The sequence below is a fragment of the Epinephelus moara genome, chromosome 8 (assembly GCF_006386435.1).
Source record: "Epinephelus moara isolate mb chromosome 8, YSFRI_EMoa_1.0, whole genome shotgun sequence".
NCBI lineage: Eukaryota > Metazoa > Chordata > Actinopteri > Perciformes > Serranidae > Epinephelus > Epinephelus moara.
The window spans coordinates 21801813-21825491 of record NC_065513.1 but is presented as its reverse complement, the minus strand read 5'-3'; the positions used below and the strand labels follow the sequence as shown (position 1 = coordinate 21825491).

At 39.4% G+C, this 23679-nt stretch overlaps 3 protein-coding genes across 9 annotated transcripts in view; 1 reads left to right on the top strand and 2 right to left on the bottom strand.

Moving 5' to 3' along the window:
- Positions 1–1814: 1814 nt before the first annotated feature.
- On the bottom strand, positions 1815–6148 carry tcn2 (transcobalamin II). The gene is made up of 10 exons (XM_050050059.1): positions 6058–6148; positions 5666–5733; positions 5004–5193; positions 4747–4916; positions 4224–4376; positions 3611–3783; positions 3334–3508; positions 2658–2838; positions 2446–2564; positions 1815–2172 (listed from the first exon to the last, which is right to left on the bottom strand). The coding sequence occupies exons 2-10, from the start codon at positions 5721–5723 to the stop codon at positions 2111–2113; spliced, it is 1281 nt and encodes a 426-aa protein (XP_049906016.1). The 5' UTR covers positions 5724–5733; positions 6058–6148; the 3' UTR covers positions 1815–2110.
- Positions 6149–6328: 180 nt separating this feature from the next.
- On the top strand, positions 6329–10491 carry ccdc117 (coiled-coil domain containing 117). 2 transcript variants are annotated; one of them, XM_050050064.1, is made up of 6 exons: positions 6329–6811; positions 7069–7266; positions 7394–7441; positions 7535–7807; positions 9203–9349; positions 9477–10491. In XM_050050064.1, exons 2-6 carry the CDS (start codon positions 7124–7126, stop codon positions 9709–9711), a joined length of 846 nt encoding a protein of 281 aa, XP_049906021.1. In that variant the 5' UTR covers positions 6329–6811; positions 7069–7123; the 3' UTR covers positions 9712–10491. The 2 variants fall into 2 exon arrangements, with proteins under 2 accessions (XP_049906021.1, XP_049906020.1); XM_050050063.1 differs by having other exon boundaries at positions 6338–6811; positions 7391–7441.
- Positions 10492–10618: 127 nt separating this feature from the next.
- Positions 10619–23679, bottom strand: part of si:ch211-102c2.8 (trichohyalin) — a 20907-nt gene continuing 7846 nt past the window's right edge. For 3 of the 6 annotated variants that reach the window (XM_050050028.1, XM_050050029.1, XM_050050032.1), the window contains 25 exons: positions 21645–22181; positions 21084–21167; positions 20885–20980; positions 20567–20674; positions 20384–20468; positions 20124–20268; positions 19940–20032; positions 19773–19852; positions 19529–19655; positions 19297–19416; positions 18447–18560; positions 18088–18318; positions 17929–17991; positions 17734–17829; positions 17416–17517; positions 17153–17335; positions 16923–17054; positions 16599–16831; positions 16383–16509; positions 16219–16302; positions 15913–16121; positions 15750–15776; positions 15485–15560; positions 15165–15371; positions 10619–12309 (listed from right to left, as the gene is read on the bottom strand). In XM_050050028.1, the coding sequence (XP_049905985.1) occupies positions 12244–12309; positions 15165–15371; positions 15485–15560; positions 15750–15776; positions 15913–16121; positions 16219–16302; positions 16383–16509; positions 16599–16831; positions 16923–17054; positions 17153–17335; positions 17416–17517; positions 17734–17829; positions 17929–17991; positions 18088–18318; positions 18447–18560; positions 19297–19416; positions 19529–19655; positions 19773–19852; positions 19940–20032; positions 20124–20268; positions 20384–20468; positions 20567–20674; positions 20885–20980; positions 21084–21167; positions 21645–22181 (3425 nt within the window). In that variant the 3' untranslated portion in view covers positions 10619–12243. Of the gene's footprint in view, positions 12310–14927; positions 15021–15164; positions 15372–15484; positions 15561–15749; positions 15777–15912; positions 16122–16218; positions 16303–16382; positions 16510–16598; positions 16832–16922; positions 17055–17152; positions 17336–17415; positions 17518–17733; positions 17830–17928; positions 17992–18087; positions 18319–18446; positions 18561–19296; positions 19417–19528; positions 19656–19772; positions 19853–19939; positions 20033–20123; positions 20269–20383; positions 20469–20566; positions 20675–20884; positions 20981–21083; positions 21168–21644; positions 22182–23679 lie in introns of all 6 variants that reach the window. The other 3 variants (XR_007570295.1, XM_050050031.1, XM_050050030.1) reach the window with 3 other exon arrangements.

Genomic DNA, 23679 nt, shown 5'->3' with positions numbered 1-23679 from the left:
GTTTACCGAACAGACATAAGGACTGCTGTGTGTTTATACAGCATGGTTTGAAATGGTGACGACCCCAGTTTGGTCATAATCAGGAAGTACTTCAGTTCTGCCCTCAGGTTAACCTTCAGATGGATGAGGTCCATCATGGAGGAGGTGAGTTGCTTTATTTCTGCTTATGTAAAACGTCAGGAGATATTTATTTAGTCAGTAAAAATAAAGACGTTTTTTCAGCAGAAAAAAATGACATTTGATACATTAATGTGTTTAAGTCACTCGACTACTTATTTTAAGAATTTGGTCAAAATCAAAAACATCTTTGACATTTTTGAGTAGGGTGGAATTAAAATAAAAACAAGTTGGAATATCTTAAATAAAATAATTGGACCACTTCATATTACCACAACTTTTGAATAAATATTAAGTTGGTTCAACTTAATTAAACTTTTCCAGGTCAAAGCAAATCATGTTGGTTGTACAAAAACAAATTGAGTTTGTTAGATTATGAAAGACTCATAGGATTGACTCAATAATACCAGATTTAGAACTACTTAAAAAGATGCATGCAAATTATTACCCTAATTTTTTTTAGTTGAACCAGTGGATTCATGGGGTTAGTGGATAGCACTTAAAATAAATTAGTTTTTCAGCATCAAAAAATTATGTTTGTTTAGTCCATTGACAACTTATTTTAAGACGTTGGTCAAAATCGAAAACATTTTTGATATTTTTGAGTAGGATGGAATTACAGTAAATAAGTTAGAATAACTTAAATAAAATTGTTTGACCACTAAATATCACCACAACTTTTGGATAGGTATTAAGTTGATTCAACTTGATTAAGTTTTTTTGAGGTTAAAGCAAGTCATGTTGGTTGTACTAAACTAATGGAGTTTGTCAGATTATAAAAGTCTCATAGGATTGGCTCAATGCCATAGTTGGAATTATTTTTTTTAAGTTGAACTAGTTGTTTTTTGTTTGTTTTTTTAGTATAACCTATAAAATGTCTTTTTTTCCAAATTGTTTTTACAAAAATATATACGTGAAATTTTAAGCAGTACAGTTTTAGCTGTTTATTTATCGACCATGTATCTGTGGACAATGCATGTTTAATCTTGTCACTGATTCATTTGTCTTTTATTTATCATCATGTTCATAAGTCCCAACATTTTCTTGTTATCTAATGACATTTAAAGTACTTAATAGCACACACATTGTGGCGTCTGTATCAGTTAGATCTAAACTTACCTGTTGTAGAGTTCACTTTTCACAAACAAAAATACACTTTTATGTGGCATCAGAGTGACATTTAAACTTGTTTGCTGGTGAATAAGAAGCATTTTTGTTGGCACCATCAACATCAGCAACAGACATTTTATCAAAAATGTTAATACCCTGTGTTTGAACAAAAGTGTTAATGTGGGACAGTTACTTGTGTCAAAAAAGGGTGATTTTTAAGACATCCAGTGTTTTATTTCATTCACTCATGCCACTCAAAGAACTTTTAAAACTGTAAGAAGCTGCATTTAGCTGAAAGAAATAACTTATTTTAACACCAAACAAGTGATTAAGTACTGTTTGTTTGGATCTCAGTTGGCATGAACTTTTCTGACATTGCTGTATGTGTGACAATAACAATTAACTTTAATGATCCATTATAAATGTGCTTAACACGTGCAATAAAAATACAATTACACCAAAATTACAATTTTTTCATGAGCTGTGTTAGTTTGTAAAGAAATCTCATGTGATTTAAGAATTTAATTGATTGTCATTAGCTTATTATTCATATTTTGTTTTGTAATAAAAACACAAACCCACAGATATTCTTCATTTAAAAAGCCATCCAAACTTTTTTTATTTGTTTAAAAAAACACAATCATGCTTTCTAAGACATTTTAATAAACATTTCACAATCATTTAACAAACCATCATAAAAAATCTTTATCATTTACATTCTGAAGACAGAATATTCACAAAGTCTGTTCATTTAGTTCTAAATTACACTTTTATTCAAGCTTCAAGCCTACTTCATGGCATCAGATGATTTAAGTATGATCAGTGCTAAAACAGCAAAGGATAGAGAAATGTCGAGACCCAACTGCTTTTGATGCAGTGACCCTCAGTAGCTTGAGTTTTTGATGATGATCTTCTGAGCCACCTCAATCTTGTAATCATTGATACCTGAGGGAAAAAGCAAAACTTTGTCTATTAGGGTCTGGGCAGCTAAGCTGGCAGGACACTATTGTAATTTATTTTATATTTGTTTTTTTAATTGTTTATTTGTGCAGGGACAATACACATTAATCAACAACAACATTTACACATTGCTGTAAATGCACCAGCATTAGCATTAGCAATTTTAACCAAAGTGAAATTGTAGCAGCAGAAAAGAAGAAGAGAATGCTCTATTAATAAGACAATCACTATAATATGTATGTGTATGTGAGTCCTCACCCTCAGTAAGTGCAGTGCCATCAGAGGAGAGGTGCCAGTATCTGCGGTCGCTCTGTCTGGCCTGCTCTCCGTTCACCATACTTAAGAAAGGCCCCCACAGGCTGGACTCCTTCTCAAACCTGCAAACCAAATATTACTCAATATTGACAATCACACAAGATTTCAAAGGAGCTATGAAAAGAAATACACACAGACACATTATATGAACTCACGTGAAGCCAACATCTTTTCCACTGAGCAGTTCAAGGGCCTGCAGCAGAGAGCTGCCCTTTGGCACATTCACAGAGTACAGAGCAGCTGCTCCACTGGCCGTCACCACCTCCACCATCACAGCCACTTCGGTCTTGCTTGGTAAAACCACCACAGGATCTATGGGCTCCAGCACCAGAGTGTCTGTAAGAACACACACACTGTGAAAACACAACCAGAAACCACAGTGACCACAGGGGACAGACATTCAAGAGTACTTTCAGTGGGAGACTCATACCACCAAGATGTACCACTGAGCGCCACAGGAAATCATTCCTGCCTGTGGCCATCAAACTGTACAACTCCTCCCTCTGAGTGGCCCTGAGACTTTTTCACACACTGCAATAATTTAATTTAACTTGTGCAATAACCCCATTCACCCTGACTGTATATATTCTGTTTGTGTAAATAATCTTGTTCAGTTTACAATATATATATGTATATATATATATTTATTTACGTTTATGTTTGTTAATAATTCCTGTTTATTTAACTATATATTTGTTAATACTATTGGTTAAATTTCTTATATTTTCACGTATCTTTCCTCTCTTGCAAGGAGCACTTGTAACATAAATAATTTCCCCTCGGGGATCAATAAAGTATTTCTGATTCTGATTCTGATAACGCTGCACGTACCATCCTCATTGTGGCACTCCTTGTTTTTAACCAACAGGTAGGATTTCTTCTGCAGAGCTGGCAGGATCTGAGATACGGCCATGGGGTTGTGGTACGTGTTGCCTCTGGCACCTGTCCTCATGGCCTCCATTGAGGCAGCACAGTCTGCAATATGGGTGCCCATTGCCAATAAGGCCTGGAACACAACAAATGAGAACATTTAAACTGAGAAGATTTTGTTTCATGCAGTGAAAGAGACAAAGGGAGCTGGACAAAAAATAAGGAAAAGGATCCTTACTTGCACTGCGAGGCCTGTGCTGAACTCATTGCCGATATGACCGTCGTTCCGTCGAGCAGCCAAGAGCTTCTCCTTGATCTTGCTGAGAGCTGTGTCGAGCTCAGCAGCATTCTGCACATGAGAACCAGAGTCCTTTACACACTGGAGCGCCATTCCAGCCATGGCGTAGGTGTCTAAAGAGAGAATGAAGATGAAATGTGTGATTTAACATACATAGGGAGAGATTAATTTTAAGTATTAGAAAACCTAAAGAGCTGTTACCAAGTGTGGTTACTGGATTCCTTTCAAAGTCCAAGTCGAGTTGCAAGTCTTTTGATTTTGTCAAGGCGTGGCTTAAGTAATTTAATTTGTGACTCGGGGCCAAGTCATTTGACTCAAGTCCACACTTCTGGAGATGACCCACTAGTAAAATTTATCTCAGGTAACTAATGTGTTTAAAATATGTCTCTAAATGGAATGCAACATCACACAGCACAGGTTTTATCTTTCACACTGTCGCACTGTCGTGTAAACTACCATAGGGCAATTCATTGATCATTTTTACCATTAGGTTTGCCTGCACATCTTCTATTTAATCATAGAATAAGAAAACATTTAGGCAGGTTAAACTCACCAGTACTCTCGGAGTCTCCATGTTTGAAGTGCTCATCTTCTACCGCCTTGATGAGCTTGTTGCTGACATGGTTGTTGACCCTGATGCCACTCGCGCAAAGAGCAAGCACACCCAGAGAGTACTGGTAATAGTTGGTCAAAGGGCGGTGGCTGACTGTGCAAAGGAGAGGAGAAATAAAAGAAACCAAATTATGGTCAGGCATGACTTGACAGTGATGTTCAAGAGATTGAAATGTATTTTAAGTTCTTCTTATTTCAGTTTCAATGGAATTAGTTAACAGTTGCTCTTATGACTAATTTCAAAACTGAAATAAAATGTTTAAGTCATAAAGAAAATAAGATGCATTGGAATTAGCTGTTTGTTGTAATTTTACACTTTCAAATACATTTTCTTGGATTTCCTTTCCAAAGAAATATCCTCACTAGACAAACTTTGAACTTATTTTGTAACAGGATGTAAAACAGGACGGTGAACACTTTTTATGACAACCGTTGGCCTCCAAAAAGGTCAAAGGAAAACTTACAGGCAATGTGCTCTTTTTCTTGCTCCATCTGATTCTTCAGGTGTGTCAGCAGCTTCTCGCTCTTCTCACTGACGGTGAAGGTGACTGTGTTGAGGTCGTGGCAGGAGGACTTCAAAGCCAGAGTGTACAGCGCCAAGAGGCCGACCACAGACTGGCTGTTAGAGAGAGAGCTAAGGAACACCAGGGGAGAACATCAGATTAATGGACATAATGATCTGAAATAGCAAGACATCTTTTTGTGTCAGACAGTGAAATACCTCTGAAGGTCATTGTGCAAATCATTTTTCAGTTTATTCAGGTGTTCATTCTCCTTGGCGAGGTTGTGGTTATCAGAAAGCCGTAAAGCCAAGTGGACACTGGGATTGGGGAGTCCTTCCTGTGTCTCCAGAGAGCGGAGGAGATTCTTATTGAGTGTTAGGTGCAGCTCTCTGTTGGATCCTTCGGTATCTGGATTCAAATATTAAAAGAAAAAAAAATGTTTTTCAGAAATTTTGATCACAGATGTAAAAATATTTCAGTAACATTCTCTTGCTGACATCAACTTGAACTTTCAGAGCATTGCGACATCAGAACTGCAGCATCAGCAGTCACAACAAGAGGAAACAAAGACTGAGGAGACGTCTGTCTTTGCTAAAAGAAGAGTCATTGCTGTTCAAGATCCAAATATCTCAATGTCTGTCCTGAATCAAAAAGGTGTCGACATTTTCTGTGATTTGACAATTACACAACTTTTGTCAATAAGCAAGATGAAGGCCATTCAGATTCATGAAGTGGGTAATTGCAAAATAAGTGAATGTCCAGACCAGTGACTCAGTGTTTTTGTAAACTGGGTTATTCCTAGAGTTCAAATTAACTAAGAGCAGTCCAAGTTTTTTAATGATTGGTGATAAATGGATTACAAAAAGAAAAAAAAACTTACCACATGGTTTACCAGAGACAAAAGCCAGGAGGCCTGTGACTATGACCAAAGACAGCATTCTGGGCAGCCTGTTAGATAACACAATCAGTGGAAATAAATCAATATATTCGCCTGAAACGAAACTAAGAACAGGCCTACTGTAAAATTGTCAGATAAAAAACTATTAGTGTAAAAGTATTTGCGTATTTGAGGAAGGCAGGTACACAGATATCTAAGAATAAAATAATATGATTGCAGTATACCTTTGGATTAACGTAAAATGCATAACAGACAACACAACGATGTTAGGTTAGTAAATAATATAATGTCGTGTTTATAATAAGCTATTATGGCAGCTGTTTGGTTAATAGCTTGAAAGCTGTAACATTTTTGCAGTAAGCGCATTGTCTTACCTCGTCAAAGAGAGGGTGACTCCAGTGTGAAGATTAACAGCTGAGTGAGGACAGAGGCAGAGACAACAGCTTCTAGTATTTCACTGTCACATGACTCGTTATTTGAGATGACACGGCCATGAGAAAAGCAAGACGGCCCCTTTAAACCACACGAGCCAGGGCCGGTGACTGTAAACAGGGGGTTGGAGGGAACCATCTTGTCAACGTATATACTCTTTGGCAAAAACGAACGCACAAAGACGACTCGGGTGTCCATCTTGCTTTACACAATCTGACGTTGGACTGAAGGTCGGAAACTGACATTTTAATTTAAGCTAGTTAACGTGGTGTCGGTGCTTCAATAAAAACGCCCCTTCGTTAACTTTGTTCCTGTTTCTCGCCAAGTGTTCAACGCAAACTTGAGTCGGTTTACAACTACTACAATTGCGGTTTACAAAACTACAACTCCCATAATTCCCCCAACGTAACATACGCACTTTCTAGAATCCTGACGACTCTTCTGGCGCGACTCACTTTTTCAGAGTAACTAAGCTAAGCCAGCCCACCATTCAAGCAGTTCACGCCACAGAGCCCTTTAACGTGGGAGCTGTGTGTGTCCACAGGTTGTATCGACATTAACTTAGCATGACTTGAGCGTGTAAAGCCTGTTGCTTCGTGCTAACGGGATTATTTCAACGGAAAACGATGTGACCTGACGGAGACGAGCTAACGTCAAACAACAACAAAAACACGAAGGGGCAGGGCAGCTGCACAGGTCTGTCCCTAACGCTGTAACGTTATGTGTCTGGGTTACTTATTCAGAGTTGTTCATCAGAGTTATAACGTTAATATGTCATAATAATAGGTAGTTTTATCAGCCATGTCATATTAAGGTTTAGTGTAACAGTAGCGTTGTAGCTACCTTAGACAATCAGCCAACTGTCCTTGTGTAAACTTGTGCGTCATGTTGGTTTATAGAGAATCATCTTCTCAGCTCGTCTGATTGATATCAATGCTAATCTCCCACGTCAGATCTCTCTGTAGTTACCTTCTTGTCCCTTCAAATCATCTCACCGACTGGACCACCATGCACCACCCCGCTCCCACTAGCAGTGAACTGGGGTTTCTGCCAGACATGTACTCATTTTCAGGCCCCACAAGCCTTCCTGAGTTTAACCTCGGCTCTCCAAGTACGTCTGGAGATCTGCAGAGAGCAACTCTCTCCAACAGGTATGTAGCTGATTATTTAGGGGGTGTAAATCCCCTCCACACATTTGTCATAAATGCACTTTTCAATCCTAACCTGACATTGTCTTATCTTCTGGTTTGACACATCTGTCTCTCTGTCCCACAGCAGCTGGGAGACACGATGCCTCAGGAAGCACAGGAGGAGAGTTGATGATGAGTAAGTGAAAGAGACACACACAAAGTTTCACTTAACATTTGGCAGTGCTGGGAATAGTCACATATTAGTGTTGAGACAAATCTGTTTCCCTAGGGGATGCAGTGCTAAAAGGAGGAGGTTAATGTTAGAGGCAGAGGAGGACATTTTAGAGACCTCAAACACAAGCACTCATCGTGACTGGCCGACAGCGAACAGCTGCCCGCCCCTGTCTGCCCAGCAAGCCAGCCCTGCACTTCCACAGCCCTGCACGGCGCCTCAGCCTTTGACTTTGCTGCAGCCCTCCACTGCTGCGTCCCGACCCGAGACAGAGAGCTCCTGCATGGAGATAGAGGCAGCTCAGAGGAAACTGCAGGAGATCGAAGACAGGTATGCAACTTGCAGGGTGTGGGAAAAAAGTTACAAAAACTGCTGACTACTGTCATGTTAGAATTAGACTTCAAACTCACAACTTATAACCAAAAATATCTATCTATCTATCCTTGGACATCTTGTGCTGACAGAGGGTACACTGCTTATATGGTTAAATGCTGTTGTGCTGTTGAATGCACTAATTAATTCAGGTGTACGTTGTCATAGTCTATTGTAGGTGAAAGAGAAGCAGTACATTCTTTTTATTCTGTTCAGGGTCACAGGGGGCTTGAGTTTATTCCAGCATGCATGTAGTGAGAGGAGGGGTACACTCTGGAAAGGTCACAATCTATTACACATCAGAGTATACCCCAAAGTGACTTTGATTAGACGGACTAATCCTGTTTAAAATAGAACCAGGCGAACAGGCTCTTATATGCTGTAAAGGTTTGTTTAGTGTGAGCTGTATTCAATAGTATAATTTTTTGTCTGGCCTGTTCTGTATCAAGATATCATGGGTCACGGCTCTAATGTCTCACTGAATGAGTTGAGTTTAAAAAGTACAAAATCTGTTGCAAACTGATCTTTAATATTTAAGAAAATATTTTAATATTAGGATTTTGTTTTAAAGAAGTACTTGATTCATGATTTTGAATACTTAAAAGATATACTGTGCAGGATTGTCCTAAAAAACAATATGTAGACTCATGCAGGAGTATTCTCTTCACCAGATGTGTGGTGGTGTATTTTTCTGCAGAGACTCTGCCCTCTACATGTATTTTCTTATTTTCTATGTTCGTAACGTTTATGGGTTAGGTCGGGGCTTTATTAAAAAAAGGTAGCAACCAGGTGCCCAACTGTAAGCGGCAGTCATCCAGGAGACACAGCTTGGGGAAAAAATGCAAATATAGAGAGGCGGGATGCCAAATGAGTGAACCTGGCATTGGCTTTTACTTTCACTGACTGGCATGTTCACAAACAGTAACCGACAGTCCTGCGTAGTATATATAACTTATTACTATTATATTGTATTGTACTGTTACAACTATTATTAATAACCAGTATCAAGTGAATGCTGTCTTGCTTTGATAATTATCTTGTAATTAATTTGTTCATGTCAACCACACCTTTATAAACATATACAGTATATGTCAGGCAGCTTTGTTTCTGCCAGTTTTCAAATACAGTCCACAGACTGTCCGGTATTTTCAGTTGCATCCACCTTTACATAGCTGAGATATTTGCTGGTTTCCCTTCTGGTACTGCAGCTCTCAACATTTAGCCACAACGGGTTTGTTTTGCCGTTCAGTGGTGGTGACGGCTTTAGGGGTTGTATCACATGACAAGGTGGTAACAACATATACTCTACCTTCTATTGCCTCAAGTAAGTACTGCAACTTTTATGTGTCACAGAATAACGCTGGAGGATGACGATGAGGATGAAGATCTGGATGTAGAGCCTGCACAGAGACGGCCAGTGTTGGTGATCTCAGACAGTTTGAAGGAGGGTCTGCAGCGCGGCATCAGCGACATCCTACCACACACAGTAGCCCAGTCTGTGTATGTTCTCCTGATTCTGTTATTTGAATATTTAGTGTTTTATGAATCTTCCTCTTTGAGAAGCTGTCAACAATTTCTTTCCTCTGTGTTTATTTTGGTCTCACCTACTTCTTCTTCACCCCTTTAGGAGCCATTCCTGCATGGAGTTGGTGTTGTGGCGGCCACCAGATGATCCCTTCTGTCGGAAGCGAAAGGGCTCATTACAGAAACAGCGTAAACAACAGACAGTACCACGGCAACCCCCGACTCCATGTCCATCTCCCACCCCCCACAGCCCCTCCAGTCCACCTTCAGACACACACTCTTCTCTGTACAGCTTTCCTGTGGCCCCCAGCTCTGGAGAGGAGGACATGGAAATGTAAAGGTGCTTAATGACCTTAAAAAAAAAGACATGCCAAAGTAAAAGACTTGAAATGTAGTCGCACAAAAGACTATAAAAGGACTCCGAACCACTTAAAGTTGGTCAGTTTGGCAAGGCATGTTAGTGTTACATGAATATTGTGCCGTTTTGGACAGTTTGTGAAACACATCTTTTACTTTATGGTTATTTAGTTAAAGGTTTTTTGACTATAATCTTGAGCAACCATATGTAAAACGTAACAGCGCTGACTGAATTAATCAGTTTCATTTATTTAAATCTCCAGTATTACTGTCACAATCTGAAGACTTTGAAAAGGTCTATAAACAGCCTTACATAACCAGTTTTGTATGACTTACAGAATTAACCTTTGCCATTAGAAACAAAATAATTTGTACATAATTTTGCCAAAGCCTGCCAACAAAACACTGATGTACTGTAAATACAATGTTCTTTGTTAAACATCAGTGTCTGAATTTTGTACAGTTTTTATGCCCATCTTCTGGGCATCAATAACAGGACACAAAATGCTGTTCCTGTGTGTTCACATTTACTCAGCATGCCTTTCTGCTTGCTGTTGTACTTGTTGTGGTAGAAAGGTTCTCTTCCTATAGTGCTTAGCAAGTACGCTATCTTTTCGCTTTGAGAAATTCGTAAAGAAGTCATGGAAATGCACTTTTTATGATTTGATTGTATTTTCATGTATACAATACCAGAATTGCAACCAGCCATCGAGTGTTGTTAATTTTTATTTGTTTTTAAATAAACTTATACATTGTCCATAGAGATTCTGCTTTGCCTACTCATTACATAGAGTATAGCCCCATTTTCACTGAACAGTACAGTACGGTACAGTTGAGTTTGGTACACTTTTTTTCCATTTCCACTGTGAAAAGTTGTGGATGGTACCGATGGAACCGTTTAGTACCATCCCCATTTTTGGTCCCCTCTCTGTTGGGGTACCTAGCACACAGATCTGGTACTAAAAGGTGGAGCTGTGAACACTGCAGTCCGTTGATTGGTCAATAGCAAACAGACACTGCTCAGGGCTGAGGTTTATGTAACTGCTGTTCATAACATGGAGAGTTACATATATTAGTTAACTGTAATTATAAAATGAAAGGATGTTTTGCTGTCTCTTGAGCAGCTGTGGTCTGAGAAAAATAATTCACTGGGCCGACTGTCTCCAATTTTTAAGGTGGAATGTTTACTTGTCATGTTGCTCAATGTATGAGGTGACGATGTGAATCCATCAGCATACCTTAAATTTCAATGTGACACCTTTGACCACTCCATTAGTTTGTATTGTCTCTCTTGGATGACCTACGCTTTTACTAATTTCGACCAGATTATGTGAACAGCATATATTCTAATTCTCACTCGGAGAATAAAAAAGCGTTGCGGAGCATCGTTCCTGTAAGCCACACTAAACTAAACTTGAGCTAAAGGACTAAATGCACAAACCCACTATTTTTAAATATCCCATGGTGAAAGACTCTCACTGCAGCCTGTTTATTTTGTTCTGAAAATGTCGGCGTGCAACCTTGTTCAGTGGACGATAAATGAGGTGTAGACTGATGGACTGAAGACGAAATACAGTGAGTGATGGATGAAGCAGTGAGTGACAACAACCCACCCACATTTAAGAGTACTGTTTGTGACGGAAACACTGGGGTCTAGGAACCCTGTCTTAAAGGTTACTTTTGGTTTCAGTGGTACCATATCGAAAGTGTTTGGTGGAAACAGGGCTTATATTAGGAAGAGAAGGGGTCCCAGGATTAAACCCTGAGGAACAACGCAAGTGACAATACATACATATACACTGATCAGCCAAAACATTAGCACAGTCTTTATTTAGGATCTTTGAAGCCTGAGGGTAGAAGCTCCTTCCTGAGTGTCTCAGTGCTGACCTCGTATATGAAGCAGATGTTAAATGAATCGGCGCTGTTCCTGTATTCCCCCTAAAATATTTTTGATACCACAGGAAAGACCAAACAGACTGCCTTTGTGACAGCACATGTGATTAAAGGGGAGCCATCTTTCAAAAAATCTGGCATCAATCCTCAGTGAATTATTTTACATTAAAATCAGGACATTTCTCAGTTGATTAAGATATTACATTAAATGCTAATGACATAATTCAGTTTGAACTCGCCAGAGATCTGCAGAATATCTTTATTGTGCAGTTAAACATCTTGTAACATTTATGATTATACACGGGATTCCCACAAAGACCCGTCAGCTTTATGAGATTCTCTGACATAACTCACATGATGTTCTGTGAAATGTCGGTTCATCACTCATTCAGAGTTCACTGTAACCTGACGCCATAAAGTTTCACTGCCTTGACACAGAGGAATGTAAACTTAATGACCAAATCTTCTGTTGTGTCATTTGTCACTGTGACCTGCTTGTTAATCTGCAATCATAAGCACATGTAACAGTAAATGATTCATTCCTGTGGCCGCAAAAATAGCTTGAGGTGCATTACATCACTGCTGTATGTAACACACACACACAGTAGGGCTTCATGTTGTTAACTCGACACTGTCCTCAGTGATGAGTGACTCTGAATCCCAGCAATGTCTTGACCTTGAGTGATCTATAAAGGAGACACCAGTGTTACATATTACATGACAACAAGCACACATTAATAGTGAAATATGGTGAGATTGCCACATACACACGTGGACAAAATTGTTGGTACCCTTCTGTTAAAGAAAGAAAAACCCACAATGGTCACTGAAATAACTTGAAACCGACAAAAGTAATAATAAATAAAAATTTACTGAAAATTAACTAATGAAAATCAGACATTGCTTTAGGATTGTGGTTCAACAGAATAATTTTAAAAAACAAACTAACGAAACTGGCCTGGACAAAAATGATGGTACCCCTAGAGAAGATTGAAAATAATTTGACCATATGGACATGTTAAACTAAGGTGTGTCCTTTAATTAGCATCACAGTTGTCTTCAAACTTGTAATCAGTCAGTCTGCCTATTTAAAGGGTGAAAAGTAGTCACTGTGCTGTTTGGTATCGTGGCCGCAAGAGGAAAATTGATGACAAATTGAAGAGACGGATAATACGAATGGTAACCAAAGAGCCCAGAACAACTTCCAAAGAGATTAGAGGTGAACTCCAAGGTCAAGGTACATCAGTGTCAGATCGCACCATCCGTTGCTGTTTGAGCCAAAGTGGACTGAATGGGAGACGTGGAGGACACCACTGTTGAAAGCAAATCATAAAAAAGCAAGACTGGAATTTGCCAAAATGCATATTGACAAGCCACAAAGCTTCTGGGAGAATGTCCTTTGGACAGAAGAGACAAAACTGGAGCTTTTTGACAAGTCACATCAGCTCTTTGTTCAAAGATACAAAAATAAAGCATACAAAGAAAAGAACACTGTACCAACTGTGCAACATGGAGGAGGCTCAGTAATGTTCTGGGGCTGCTTTGCTGCATCTGGCACAGGGTGTCTTGAATCTGTACAATGAAATCTCAAGACTATCAAGGCATTCTGGAGCGAAATGTGCTGCCCAGTGTCAGAAAGCTTGGTCTCAGTGGTCTCAGTCGCAGGTCATAGGTCCTTCAACAGGATAATGACCCAAAACACACAGCTAAAAACATCCAAGAATGGCTGAGAACAAAACATTGGACTATTCTGAAGTGGCCTTCTATGAGCCCTGATCTAAATCCTATTGAATATCTGTGGAAAGAGCTGAAACATGCCGTCTTGAGAAGGCACCCTTCAAACCTGAGACAGATGGAGCAGTTTGTTCATAAGGAGTGGGCCAAAATACCTGTCGACAGGTGCAGAAGTCTCATTGAGAGTTACAGAAATCGCCTGATGGCAGTGATTGCCTCAAAAGGTTGTGCAACAAAATATTAAGTCCATCATTTTTGTCCAGGCCAGGTTCATTAGTTTGTTTTTTCAAATTATTCTGTTGAACCACAATTCTAAAACAATGTCTGATTTTCATTAGGTGATTTTCAGTAAATTTTAATTTATTATTACTTTTGTTAGTTTCAAGTTATTTCAGTGACCATTGTGGATTTTTCTATCTTTAATAGAAGGGTACCAACAATTTTGTCCACATGTGTATATAATATTTTTTCCATGTCTTTAACAGTTTTAGAAGTATTAGATTTATTTTAACTGAGAGAGGATTTCAAATCAGATCCAGAGGTGCTGTGCCTCATAAAGACGATAAGCAGGAACTTTGTGATGATGCTTCTTGTTTCCTGTGGTTCTTCTAGAGCAGCAGTTCCCAACCTTTTTCCTTTTAAGACCCTTTTTTTTTCATTGAGAAAATTGACCACCCCTGACAAAGTGACATATTTTATGGATATATTTTGTATTATTTTCAGTGCATAACAACAACAACAGTTAAACTGTATAATTAACTGGGGCGGCAGTAGCTCAGTCCATAGGGACTTGGGTTGGGGACCGGAGGGTCGCCTCTTCAAGTCCCCATCCGGACCAAAATATGGAGCGTGGACTGGTAGCTGGAGAGGTGCCAGTTCACCTCCTGGGCACTGCCGAGGTGCCCCTGAGCAAGGCACCGAACCCCGCAACCGCTCTGAGCGCCTGCCATGGGCAGCCCACTCTGACATCTCTCCACTTAGTGCATGTATAGGTCCAGTTTGTGCATGTGTGTGTTCGGACCTGTGTGTAATTGACAAACAGAGTGAAAAATTGAATTTCCCCTCTGGGATTAATAAAGTATATAAAATTTAAAAAATTAACTCAAATATTAAATGCAGTAACTGCAGGAAGTTCATGTCAAAAAGCAATTATGATGAGTTTTGAGCTGATTATTTCCTGTGAATATTCCATCAGATGAGTTATCATGTAATTTCTTTTTACTTTTTGTAAGATTCTCTGTATTTATTTTTTTTAATTTGTAGTTATAGGTTTCTTTTTTGACAAATTAAGTATTCTCTTCTCCCTGACGCTCGGCCATTGTTCTATTTGCTCTTTGGTTGTTTTAACTGTGTACTTCTCTAATACAGGATGAGGCTGTATAGCAGAGAGTGAAGGCTGTGAATATGAGGTATTGCTTGTGGTCAGGAGCTGTATTCACAAACATTCTGAGAATACTCTCAGAGAGCTCCTAACTTAGCCTTAAAACTTTTAGTAAGGAGTCCTAGCTTAGGAGTGATTTAGGAAAGTTCTCGGAGCAACTGTGAGCAAGGAAGAGACAGAAACTTTTACCTTGGTGGGGAGGTGTGGTTGACTCTGTTGCTAGGTGTGATGCTTGCTTTTAACAGATGTGATTGGTTGTCAGAGATACGCCCTTTTGTGAGCCTGCAAGGTGTGGACACCCAGTGGAAATGAAATGAACTGCTGACTGTGAAAGTGCATTAAGCACTTATATCTGCAATATACGTTTTACAGCAGTCGCAACACACCACTGAATGCAGCTAGTAGCTATTAAAACAATGTACTCACTGTTGTAAGATATGATCCTGACAGATCTACAGAGACTGTATTTGAAGGCGATGGGCTACACATGTACGCCTGGTTTTCAACATGGAGCTGCTTGACTCTGCTCTGAAGGTAACGTAGAAGCTTAAATGAAGCCACGTCTGAGGGGCTGTGGGAGGCAGCAGAGTCCACAACATGGAGGGAGGGAGAGCAGACTAAAGTCTGAGCTTCCTGATGGGGAAAACATAGCAGTATTTGTCAGTAAACAAGTATTAAATATCTTTAGGTTACACATCTGTACGAGCTTGGTGTTCATGGCCACACAGAAACAGTAAAATAATTACCTTTACACTAAGTGTCATCTCTGCTTCAGGCCTCTCAGGCTTTTTATGCCTCTCCTCTCGAGACTTTGATGGTTTTCTAGAAAACAAACAAACCTGCATTTAAAAAGTTGTGAATAATTAACACGACTACATGATGGGGTTATAGGTTTACATGTACGGTTAATGTCACATCTATTGTATTAAACACATATCGCAGTGAGTTGAGGTGAGATCATGCTCTGGTAAGGACAGACAGCTGGTTAGTATGTCATCAGGAACCAGTTACCTGCCCCTCAATAACTTTGTCTTGCACCTGTGAGATAGCAAAAACCAGAGCTAAGCTTAAACATAGAAAAGCAGAATTTTTTTTCTCTTGATACATTTTCTGAGAGAGGAGTAAATGTTTTTCACATTTCCAAACAATATGGGAAATCAATGCTTCGCGTCACCTTTCCAGTTCAGCTGTCAACTCTTCTTCAAACTTGCATGCCAGACGAGTGGCGGTCTGTTCCTTCCACTGAGCCATGCTCCTCTGAACCTGCCTCAGCTCCAGGTCTTTGGCCTTCAGCTGTTTGCGAAGCGATGCTGCCACTCCTCCCTCAGCTCCTCCATCACACATATGAGGCCAGTTCAGACTGCTCAGCTCCTCAATGTGCTCCTGCAGAAATACGACGCAGCATAAAAATGCTGTGAGCGATGAGTTTACTGTGTCTATGTGAACTGATATGAGCTGTACAAAGTGTGTAAATTGATACCTGAATGAGACGCTCCTTCAGAGAATCCAAGGCCTGGTCTCTGTCCATCCTCAGCTGTTGCCTCTGGATGCTCAGTTCTCGCTCCTGAAAAACATATGAACTTGTATTCATGTATACGTTTAATGTATTTGCAAACAGCAAGTACTTTGCAGTCTGAACTGTACCTTGTCCTTTCTCAGCTGCTCAGAGGTTTGTTTCTGTGAGTCGAGCTCCTGCTGTAGATGGTTAGTCACGTGCTTCAGCTGCTCTTTTAGTGTTCTCAGGTTTGTTAGAGCCTCAGCTGCTGTAGGACTGCACAGTATAAAGCCATCAGAATTAAAAGCACGCCATGTTGCCTCCAAAGTATTCACGTCTTTCTAAACCAGTGCAGTAAAGTATACCTGTGAGGAAGCTGCACAGAACTTTGTTTGGCTCCACTCTGCTCCACTAAGAGGTGTAGTTGCTGGCACTCTGCTCCCAGCTCCTGGGCCCAGTGCCGGAGCTTTTGTTCCAGCTCAGCTGTAATTTGGTTATGGCTGCTCTCTCTTTCGTCTAGCATCACCTGGAGTCTGTCAGCTTCCTTCTCTGCCAGCTGAACAGCCTGTTGGAGCCGCAGCACCGCTCTCTGACTCTCCTGTGACCACAGACCACACCATGTCAGCTTTCCTTAAAGCACTACATCTCTATGTGCCTGCAAATGATTGCTTCCTGTGGTTTTCTCGCACCTGTGCCATCTGTCTCCGCAACTTCTCCAGCTCAGCCTGGTGCTCCTCTTTTAGTGATTTGCAGATAACAGCCAGCAAAGACTCCTGCTCTCTCTGCTGCACACAGCTTTCACTCTCCAACTCCTGTACTCTCTGTAGATAAAAAGAAAATCATGCAAAGACAGAATAAACATTTATTCTGATTTATTTAACATGGTAATGTCACGTGTCATGGCTGTGAGCCACCTTACAGTTTTTAATTCCACCGCTTTATGTTGAAAAGCCAGTGCTTTACTCTTCTCTCGCTGCATCTCACTCCTCATGCTCTCCAGGCTCTTTCTATTCTGCTCCTCAAGTATTCCACAGTGTGCCTGCACTGCTTCCATCTTCTCTGCCTCCCACTTCCTCCTCTCCTCCTCTACTGCTTTGTGCACCTGAATGGTAGCATACTGTGCATAACATGGAATCATGTTGGAAAATATTGTATATTTTAAGTAGAGGATTATGAGAATACCTGCTTCGTGGCTGCTAGATGCAGCTCCTCTTCACGGTTCTTTGCCTCCTCCTTCTGCTGCTCCAGAGAGTCCTTCAGCTTATTTGCCTCCTCTACTTTTAGCTGCCAGAATAGTGGAGTGTTTTTACTCACTGCAGGTATAGTGTTAAGTGCAATAATCATGAAAATAAATCAAATGTTAGGTTTGTAAGCCACTAATAGCAGCCAAACTTAACCTACATTACGTGCATTCATGGCAGTGCAAAGTACTTAGGATAAAACAGTCAACACACTGAGATAGTGTAACACAGGATTTCATTTGTTAAGGGAAACACTGACCTGAATGGAACTTTTCAAGGACTCAATGTGCCGTGTGAGAGACAGAGCTTGTTCTCTCAAAGCGTGTGCTTTCTCCTCCTCAGTCTGCTTATGAACCTGAGGACACAACAGCCAGAAGGTATGTGACATCATGAATCAAACTGTGATAATGTCATTTGAAGAATCAATATTTAGTTTTGCTGAAACATCTGTAACCTTTTGGATTTGCTGCTCATGAGCCAAAGCCAACTCTTTCTTTTGCTGTTTCAATGCAACCTCCTAAAATAAAAAGAGGAACTCTGATTACTTGTTACTTAATGTAGCATTAGCAAAAACATGACTTGCAGACTTTATAAAGTTCGACTCGGCTCTTACCGTCATTCTTCGGGCTTGCTCGTGGGCTTCTTTCTGTGCATTGCAGTGCTGGGTTTTCAGGTGTTGCAGCTCCCTCTTCAGTCCATCTCTCTCTGCTTGTAAGGCCTCACGCTGCTCATGTAAATCGAGCAGCTGCAGCTCCTTCTGGGCCAACATCTTCTCCTGAGTGCCCACTCTGATCTTGCATTCTCCCAGTTCATGCTGCAGCTCGTGCACTTGAAACTCTGCTGCCTGACAGAAAGAGATTCACCAAAAATAGTTAGAAGTTAGAAAATAGGTGGACATTGGCAGTGTGCTGTTTGCTTAACAGATATTATTTTTTGTATCAGAAATAAGAGTATGATGTCATTAGGTGCCACCTCCATCTGATCCTTTTTCTGCCTCTGTTTCTCCTCCAGATGATCACACCTGTTCCTCAGTGAGCTCTCTGCCTCTGTGACCCTCTGGAGCTCCTCACGAGTTTCCTCCAACTTCTGCTCCGAGATCACACATGAACACACACACACACACACACACACACACACACACACACACAGACAGACATTTTCACACACAGGAAGTAAATCTGTCTCACACAAAACCTTTACACCTTGTTATTTTAGTATCACCTAATAAATAACTATAAAGGAAACAGCTCAACTACAATTATACACTCACAATATAGTTATACATGTCAACGTGTTAAACACATAATCTGTGATCCAAATATTAACAAAGGGGTTACTGCAAAAATATAAATCTACAAACAGGTGTAGTGCCTTCCATCACACCAGGAATGAGGCATGTTTTTAATACACAGACTAAGTGACAGTTTATTAATGTTTTAATGCGTTGAAATGTTTGTTTACATTATTAACACAATACAATAGGTTATAGTTCTTGTTAAAACCTTTTGGGGAAAAACTTTAAAAGCTTTTTTTTCTCATTAAGTAAATCTTTGAATATATAAAATAATTTACCATTATTTTTTTATAGTAAATTAAAAAAAAGAATACTAATTTGACTGGCTGAAAATGTTAAAACTGTTATCCTCTTATCAATAAAAAAAAAGATGTTGTAATTATAATTTTGGATGATATTTTATATTATTTCAAATTTTATTTTATATTGTGAAAACCATTATAAATGGTTTACACTCTTAATCTTCATCTGGTTTATCATTGTCATTATAGTTATAATTATAAACATAAACAGGCATTGACACAGTACTTCCTGCATGGACTCTAGCTTTTCTCTTGCACGTCGCTGTTCAGCAAACAGCTCTGTTTTGGCGTTATCCAGCTGCCTCTCCATCTCCTCCCTCTCCAGCACTGACATGATGACGCTGGGCTGTTTGTGGAACAGTGGAGCAACAAAAAAAGTGCAGTTAAAAAATAAAAAAAACCCTGACATATTAAAATGTGACTTACTAATAACCAGGAATTGATTCAGGTTTCATTACCCTCTGCATGAAGGCTCCATCCTTTACAGTCAGTTTACATTGACACGAGGTTGTGAGCTCCCTTTTCACGTCTCTTACCTCAAGAATACAGAACTCGCTCTGCTTCTGCAGCTCGGGCAGCTCGTCACTGCAATACATTCATTGTTGTATTAATATTTTACAGAACTTTCCTTTATACAGCACAGGATTATGTTGATGCAATGTAATATTGCCATACTGATGCATATGGACTTTGTTTTTGCACCTAATAACGTCCAGAGTCGTCCTCTCCTTCTCCATCTTTGCTGTTTCTACAGTCAGTTGCTCTAACTCCTGCAAGGCATGCTGGAACATATATCAAAAACTGTGAGTTTTAGTGAGACTTCCGTACGCAGTGTTTTGTTAAACTGTATATAAGATGCTACACTTTACTTTTCTTCTCTGTTGAAGTTCAGAGAGGGAGAGCTCTACATCTTTCAACTGAGTCTTCTTTTTCTGTAGTGTCTGCTCCTCCTTCTCACATTTCTAAACCAGATACACAAAGCACTTAAGTCAGACACATGTATGTACACATTATACTACATTATGTAAAATACACTGGGAGACTCATTCTCACTTGTCTGAGTGCAGAGAGACGCTCTTTCATCTTGGCCCAGTCAGACTGCATCTTCTCTGACGTCCTCTCAGGCCGGCATCTCCTGTTCGACAGATTCATTTCCTTATCTGTGTCCTTGTCATTGTTACCCGAAGAATGCACAAGTCTGTGATTCACAAACATGCACAGTGTACAAGTCAAATGTAGGCAAAATAATCATTTTTAAATTGTACACAACACTGAGGAAAAGACCAAAATGTTCAATAAGTTGTTAAATGTACCGCCATTTGGTTTCTTTCTTATGACGCTGTGCTTTACGGACAGAGGGACTTCTGTTGTGCACATTTCCATAACAGGATATCTGGGCTTTGTAAACAAAGAGAGGCAAAATCTGTTTCATGTAAAGATTAAATTGTTTGTTACTGTGGACTCATAGAGGAATACACAGTCAGATGTTGCTCTACCTGTTGTAGACTGAGGTTCACTGTCTTCCTGTGTGGGTGTGTCATAGTCACTGTGGTTTGTACAGTCGTCATCCATGCCTGTGACAGACTGAATGAGAGAGCGCCATCCTGGGGGGATAACACAAATTACATTAACTGTAACTTCATGCATATTTTTTCTACTCTTGTTACTATTATTCTCTGTATGAAAAGAGTTTGTTTTCAAGGATTATCTTTATTTTTTTTCAGTTTGTTAGTCGCTGTATTTGAAATGGTGATATTTTACATATGAAGATGTTTTTTTGTCATCTTGAAAATTAGATTTCTGCCGTCTCTCACCTGGCCGCCTGTGAATATACTGCCTGACCTGCTCTGTGCAGACTGAGTCGAGGTCACTGTCAATGGACACGGTGTCAAAACTCCGCACAGGTACTCCTAGAAAAGAAAAGCCGCCTACAATCACTGTTTGTAGAGAATGAATATCTGAGAGTATTAGTCAGTCTGTGTTTGCAGATGCACTGTAATCTGTGTGTGTTACCTGCCAAGCACCTGGCCTTAGGAGCTGCAGAGTTGGTCTGTTGCAGAGTTTCATGTTCTGTTACGACCTCTGTTCTGTGAGAGACTGAAAGAGAAGAGAGACAAAGTAAAGGTGTGATAAACCCATAAAAGGGAGATGAATAAAAGTATAGAGGGTGACTGGTGTGCTGTAGAGGCTGCAATGTAAACTACAACCCTCAAAGCAAAAGTGCTGGTACAAACACTTTACTCATCGTGCTGTTTTGGGGGAATACAGTTGTAAAGTTCTTCCTTTGGGTGGTACTTTGTGAAAGGCCATGGGGCAATTCAAATTAAAAGGATTCATCCCCTTGCAAGCATGGACATGCTCTGCAAATTTCATTGTAATTAGGCTGTGTAAGTGTGTAAAGTTGGCATTTAGGGACAAGGGTACTGCTCCAGAATGAAAAGGTTTCTTCCTGTGGTGGTAATAAATGGGCTCGGTAAATTTCAAGGCAATAATGTCGTAAGAGGAAAACCCTGTGAGTTAGATTTAATCCACGATAAATATTCATGGTTAAGGTTTTGTGAAGAGAGTACTCACTCCTAATGTCGTCATCAGACTTCTTTGGTGTGCTGTATCTCTCTCCTGCTCTCTCGCTACATGATGTATTTACTCCGTAGCTGTCATAGAGACATTTCTCCAGTTCCTGTCTTTGACAATAGTGAGCATTCCCTGTGTCTTTATTGAATTTCCTAGTTGTTGCTGATCCCCCTCTGTCCACATTAGGAATACTGGGTCCATTTTGTGCACTCTGGCAAGTGTTGCAGTCAGATATCTCTGTCCTCTCAGTCACGTCCTCTTTGTGTAGTGGCTGCATATTATTCGCTGGCAATGCCAATTCCAACATCTCGTCTCTGAAGCATCTGACAAAGTCTTCAGTGCAGATGCTGTCTGAAGGAGGGTGAGTTTCTCCTGGCATCCTTCCCTCGTTACAGGTGTCTCCAAGCAGCCTCTCGAGTCTCCAGATAACCTGCTCCCGCTGAGAATCTATTTCCTCTTTGTCTCTTGGTCTTCTGTCTAATTTCTGGTTGGTGCCCTTGTGAGTGACAGGACCTCCCCGGCTGCCTGTGCTTCTCTCTGGTGAATAAGCAGAGGAGATATGAGGTGCTTTTGTGCAAAAAAAGCTTGGTTCTGTTGCCTTGTTGCACTAAAGAAAAAACTCTTTCATATGGTTTCTCAAGGTGTGGCCAATAGTGACCCTCAGAAACATTATGTGACGTGAAATGCATGTATTATATTTTACTCATCTGTGGCCGATTCAAATACTTTCATTTTCAGTAGCCCACCTTTAATACAGTACTTGGCTACGGTGTCAAACTGTGCCCATGTGACAATACTCTATCAGGGTAAAAATGACAACTTGTAGAAAACTGGTTTGTAGCAACTAGTGGCACCTCATAGGTGTGGCAGTAATTACATTCTGTCATCAAGGCCAGTGCTGTAGGATTAAGTTAGCGATTTCAGTGAACAACTCTTGAGTTTAATGTGGAAGTGAGATGGAAAACATATTTTGTTTTTTATGTGCAGTTCTCTTGTGCTGTCTACACAGTTATATGTTGGCCCCTCAAGTTGGCACTCAGCCATAAAACTCTGACAACCCCTGATATACTGTACCATATTGCATGTAATGTTACATTAAAGGAGTTGCATGCTCCATCTTCACCAGGAACACACATTGTACTTCAAGTATAGTGTGTCATTTTTTTTTTTACAAAAGAAAAAAGTCATAGTATAGTATAGTGTGTCAAAGTATAGTGTGTCATTTTTTTCCCAAAAAAGTCATAGTAAAGTATGTCATTTAAAAAACAAAAAAGTCATAGTATAGTTTGTCATTTTTTTCCAATGAAGTCATGGTATTGTATGTAATTTTTTTTTAAAACAAAGTCATGGTATAGTATGTCATTAAAAATAAGTCATAGTATAGTATGTCATTAAAAAAAGTCATAGTATAGTATGTCATTTTTTTTAAGTCAGTATATGTCTTTTTTCATTTTCAAAAAAAGTTATAGTTTAGTATGTTATTTTTTTTCCTCAAAAAAGTCATAGTATAGTATGTCATTTCCCCCCAAAAAAACTCATAGTATAGTATGTCATTTTTTTCAAAAAAAAAAAAAAAACAGTCATAGTATAGTATGTCTTTTTTTTAAGTCAGTGTCTTTTTTTTTTTTTTTTCAAAAAAAGTCATAGTTTTGTATGTTATTTTTTTTTTCAAAAAAAAGTCATAGTGTAGTATGTCATTTAAAAAAAAAAGTCATAGTATAGAATGTCATTTTTTTCCTCGAAAAAGTCATAGTATAGAATGTCATTTTTTTCCTCGAAAAAGTCATAGTATAGTATGTCTTTTTTTTTTTTTTTTAAAAAAGTCATAGTATAGTATGTCTTTTTTTTTTTTCAAAAAAAGTCATAGTATAGTATGTCTTTTTTTTTTTCAAAAAAAGTCATAGTATAGTATGTCTTCTTTTTTTTTTAAAAAAAAGTCATAATATCGTATGTCATTCTTTTCGAAAAAAGTCAAAGTATAGTATGTCATTCTTAAAAAAGTCATAGTATAGTATGCCATTCTTTTTAAAAAAAA

Coding starts and splice junctions, on each gene's coding strand:
- tcn2 (XM_050050059.1), bottom strand. CDS start 5,723: ATGCTGTCTTTGGTCATAGTCACAGGCCTCCTGGCTTTTGTCTCTGGT. Junction 3,784..4,223: donor TGGAGACTCCGAGAGTACTG/GTGAGTTTAACC, acceptor TTCTCTCTTTAG/ACACCTACGCCATGGCTGGA. Junction 2,565..2,657: donor GGAAAAGATGTTGGCTTCAC/GTGAGTTCATAT, acceptor TTTGGTTTGCAG/GTTTGAGAAGGAGTCCAGCC.
- ccdc117 (XM_050050063.1), top strand. CDS start 7,124: ATGCACCACCCCGCTCCCACTAGCAGTGAACTGGGGTTTCTGCCAGAC. Junction 7,267..7,390: donor AGAGCAACTCTCTCCAACAG/GTATGTAGCTGA, acceptor TCTGTCCCACAG/CAGCTGGGAGACACGATGCC. Junction 7,808..9,202: donor CTGCAGGAGATCGAAGACAG/GTATGCAACTTG, acceptor TATGTGTCACAG/AATAACGCTGGAGGATGACG.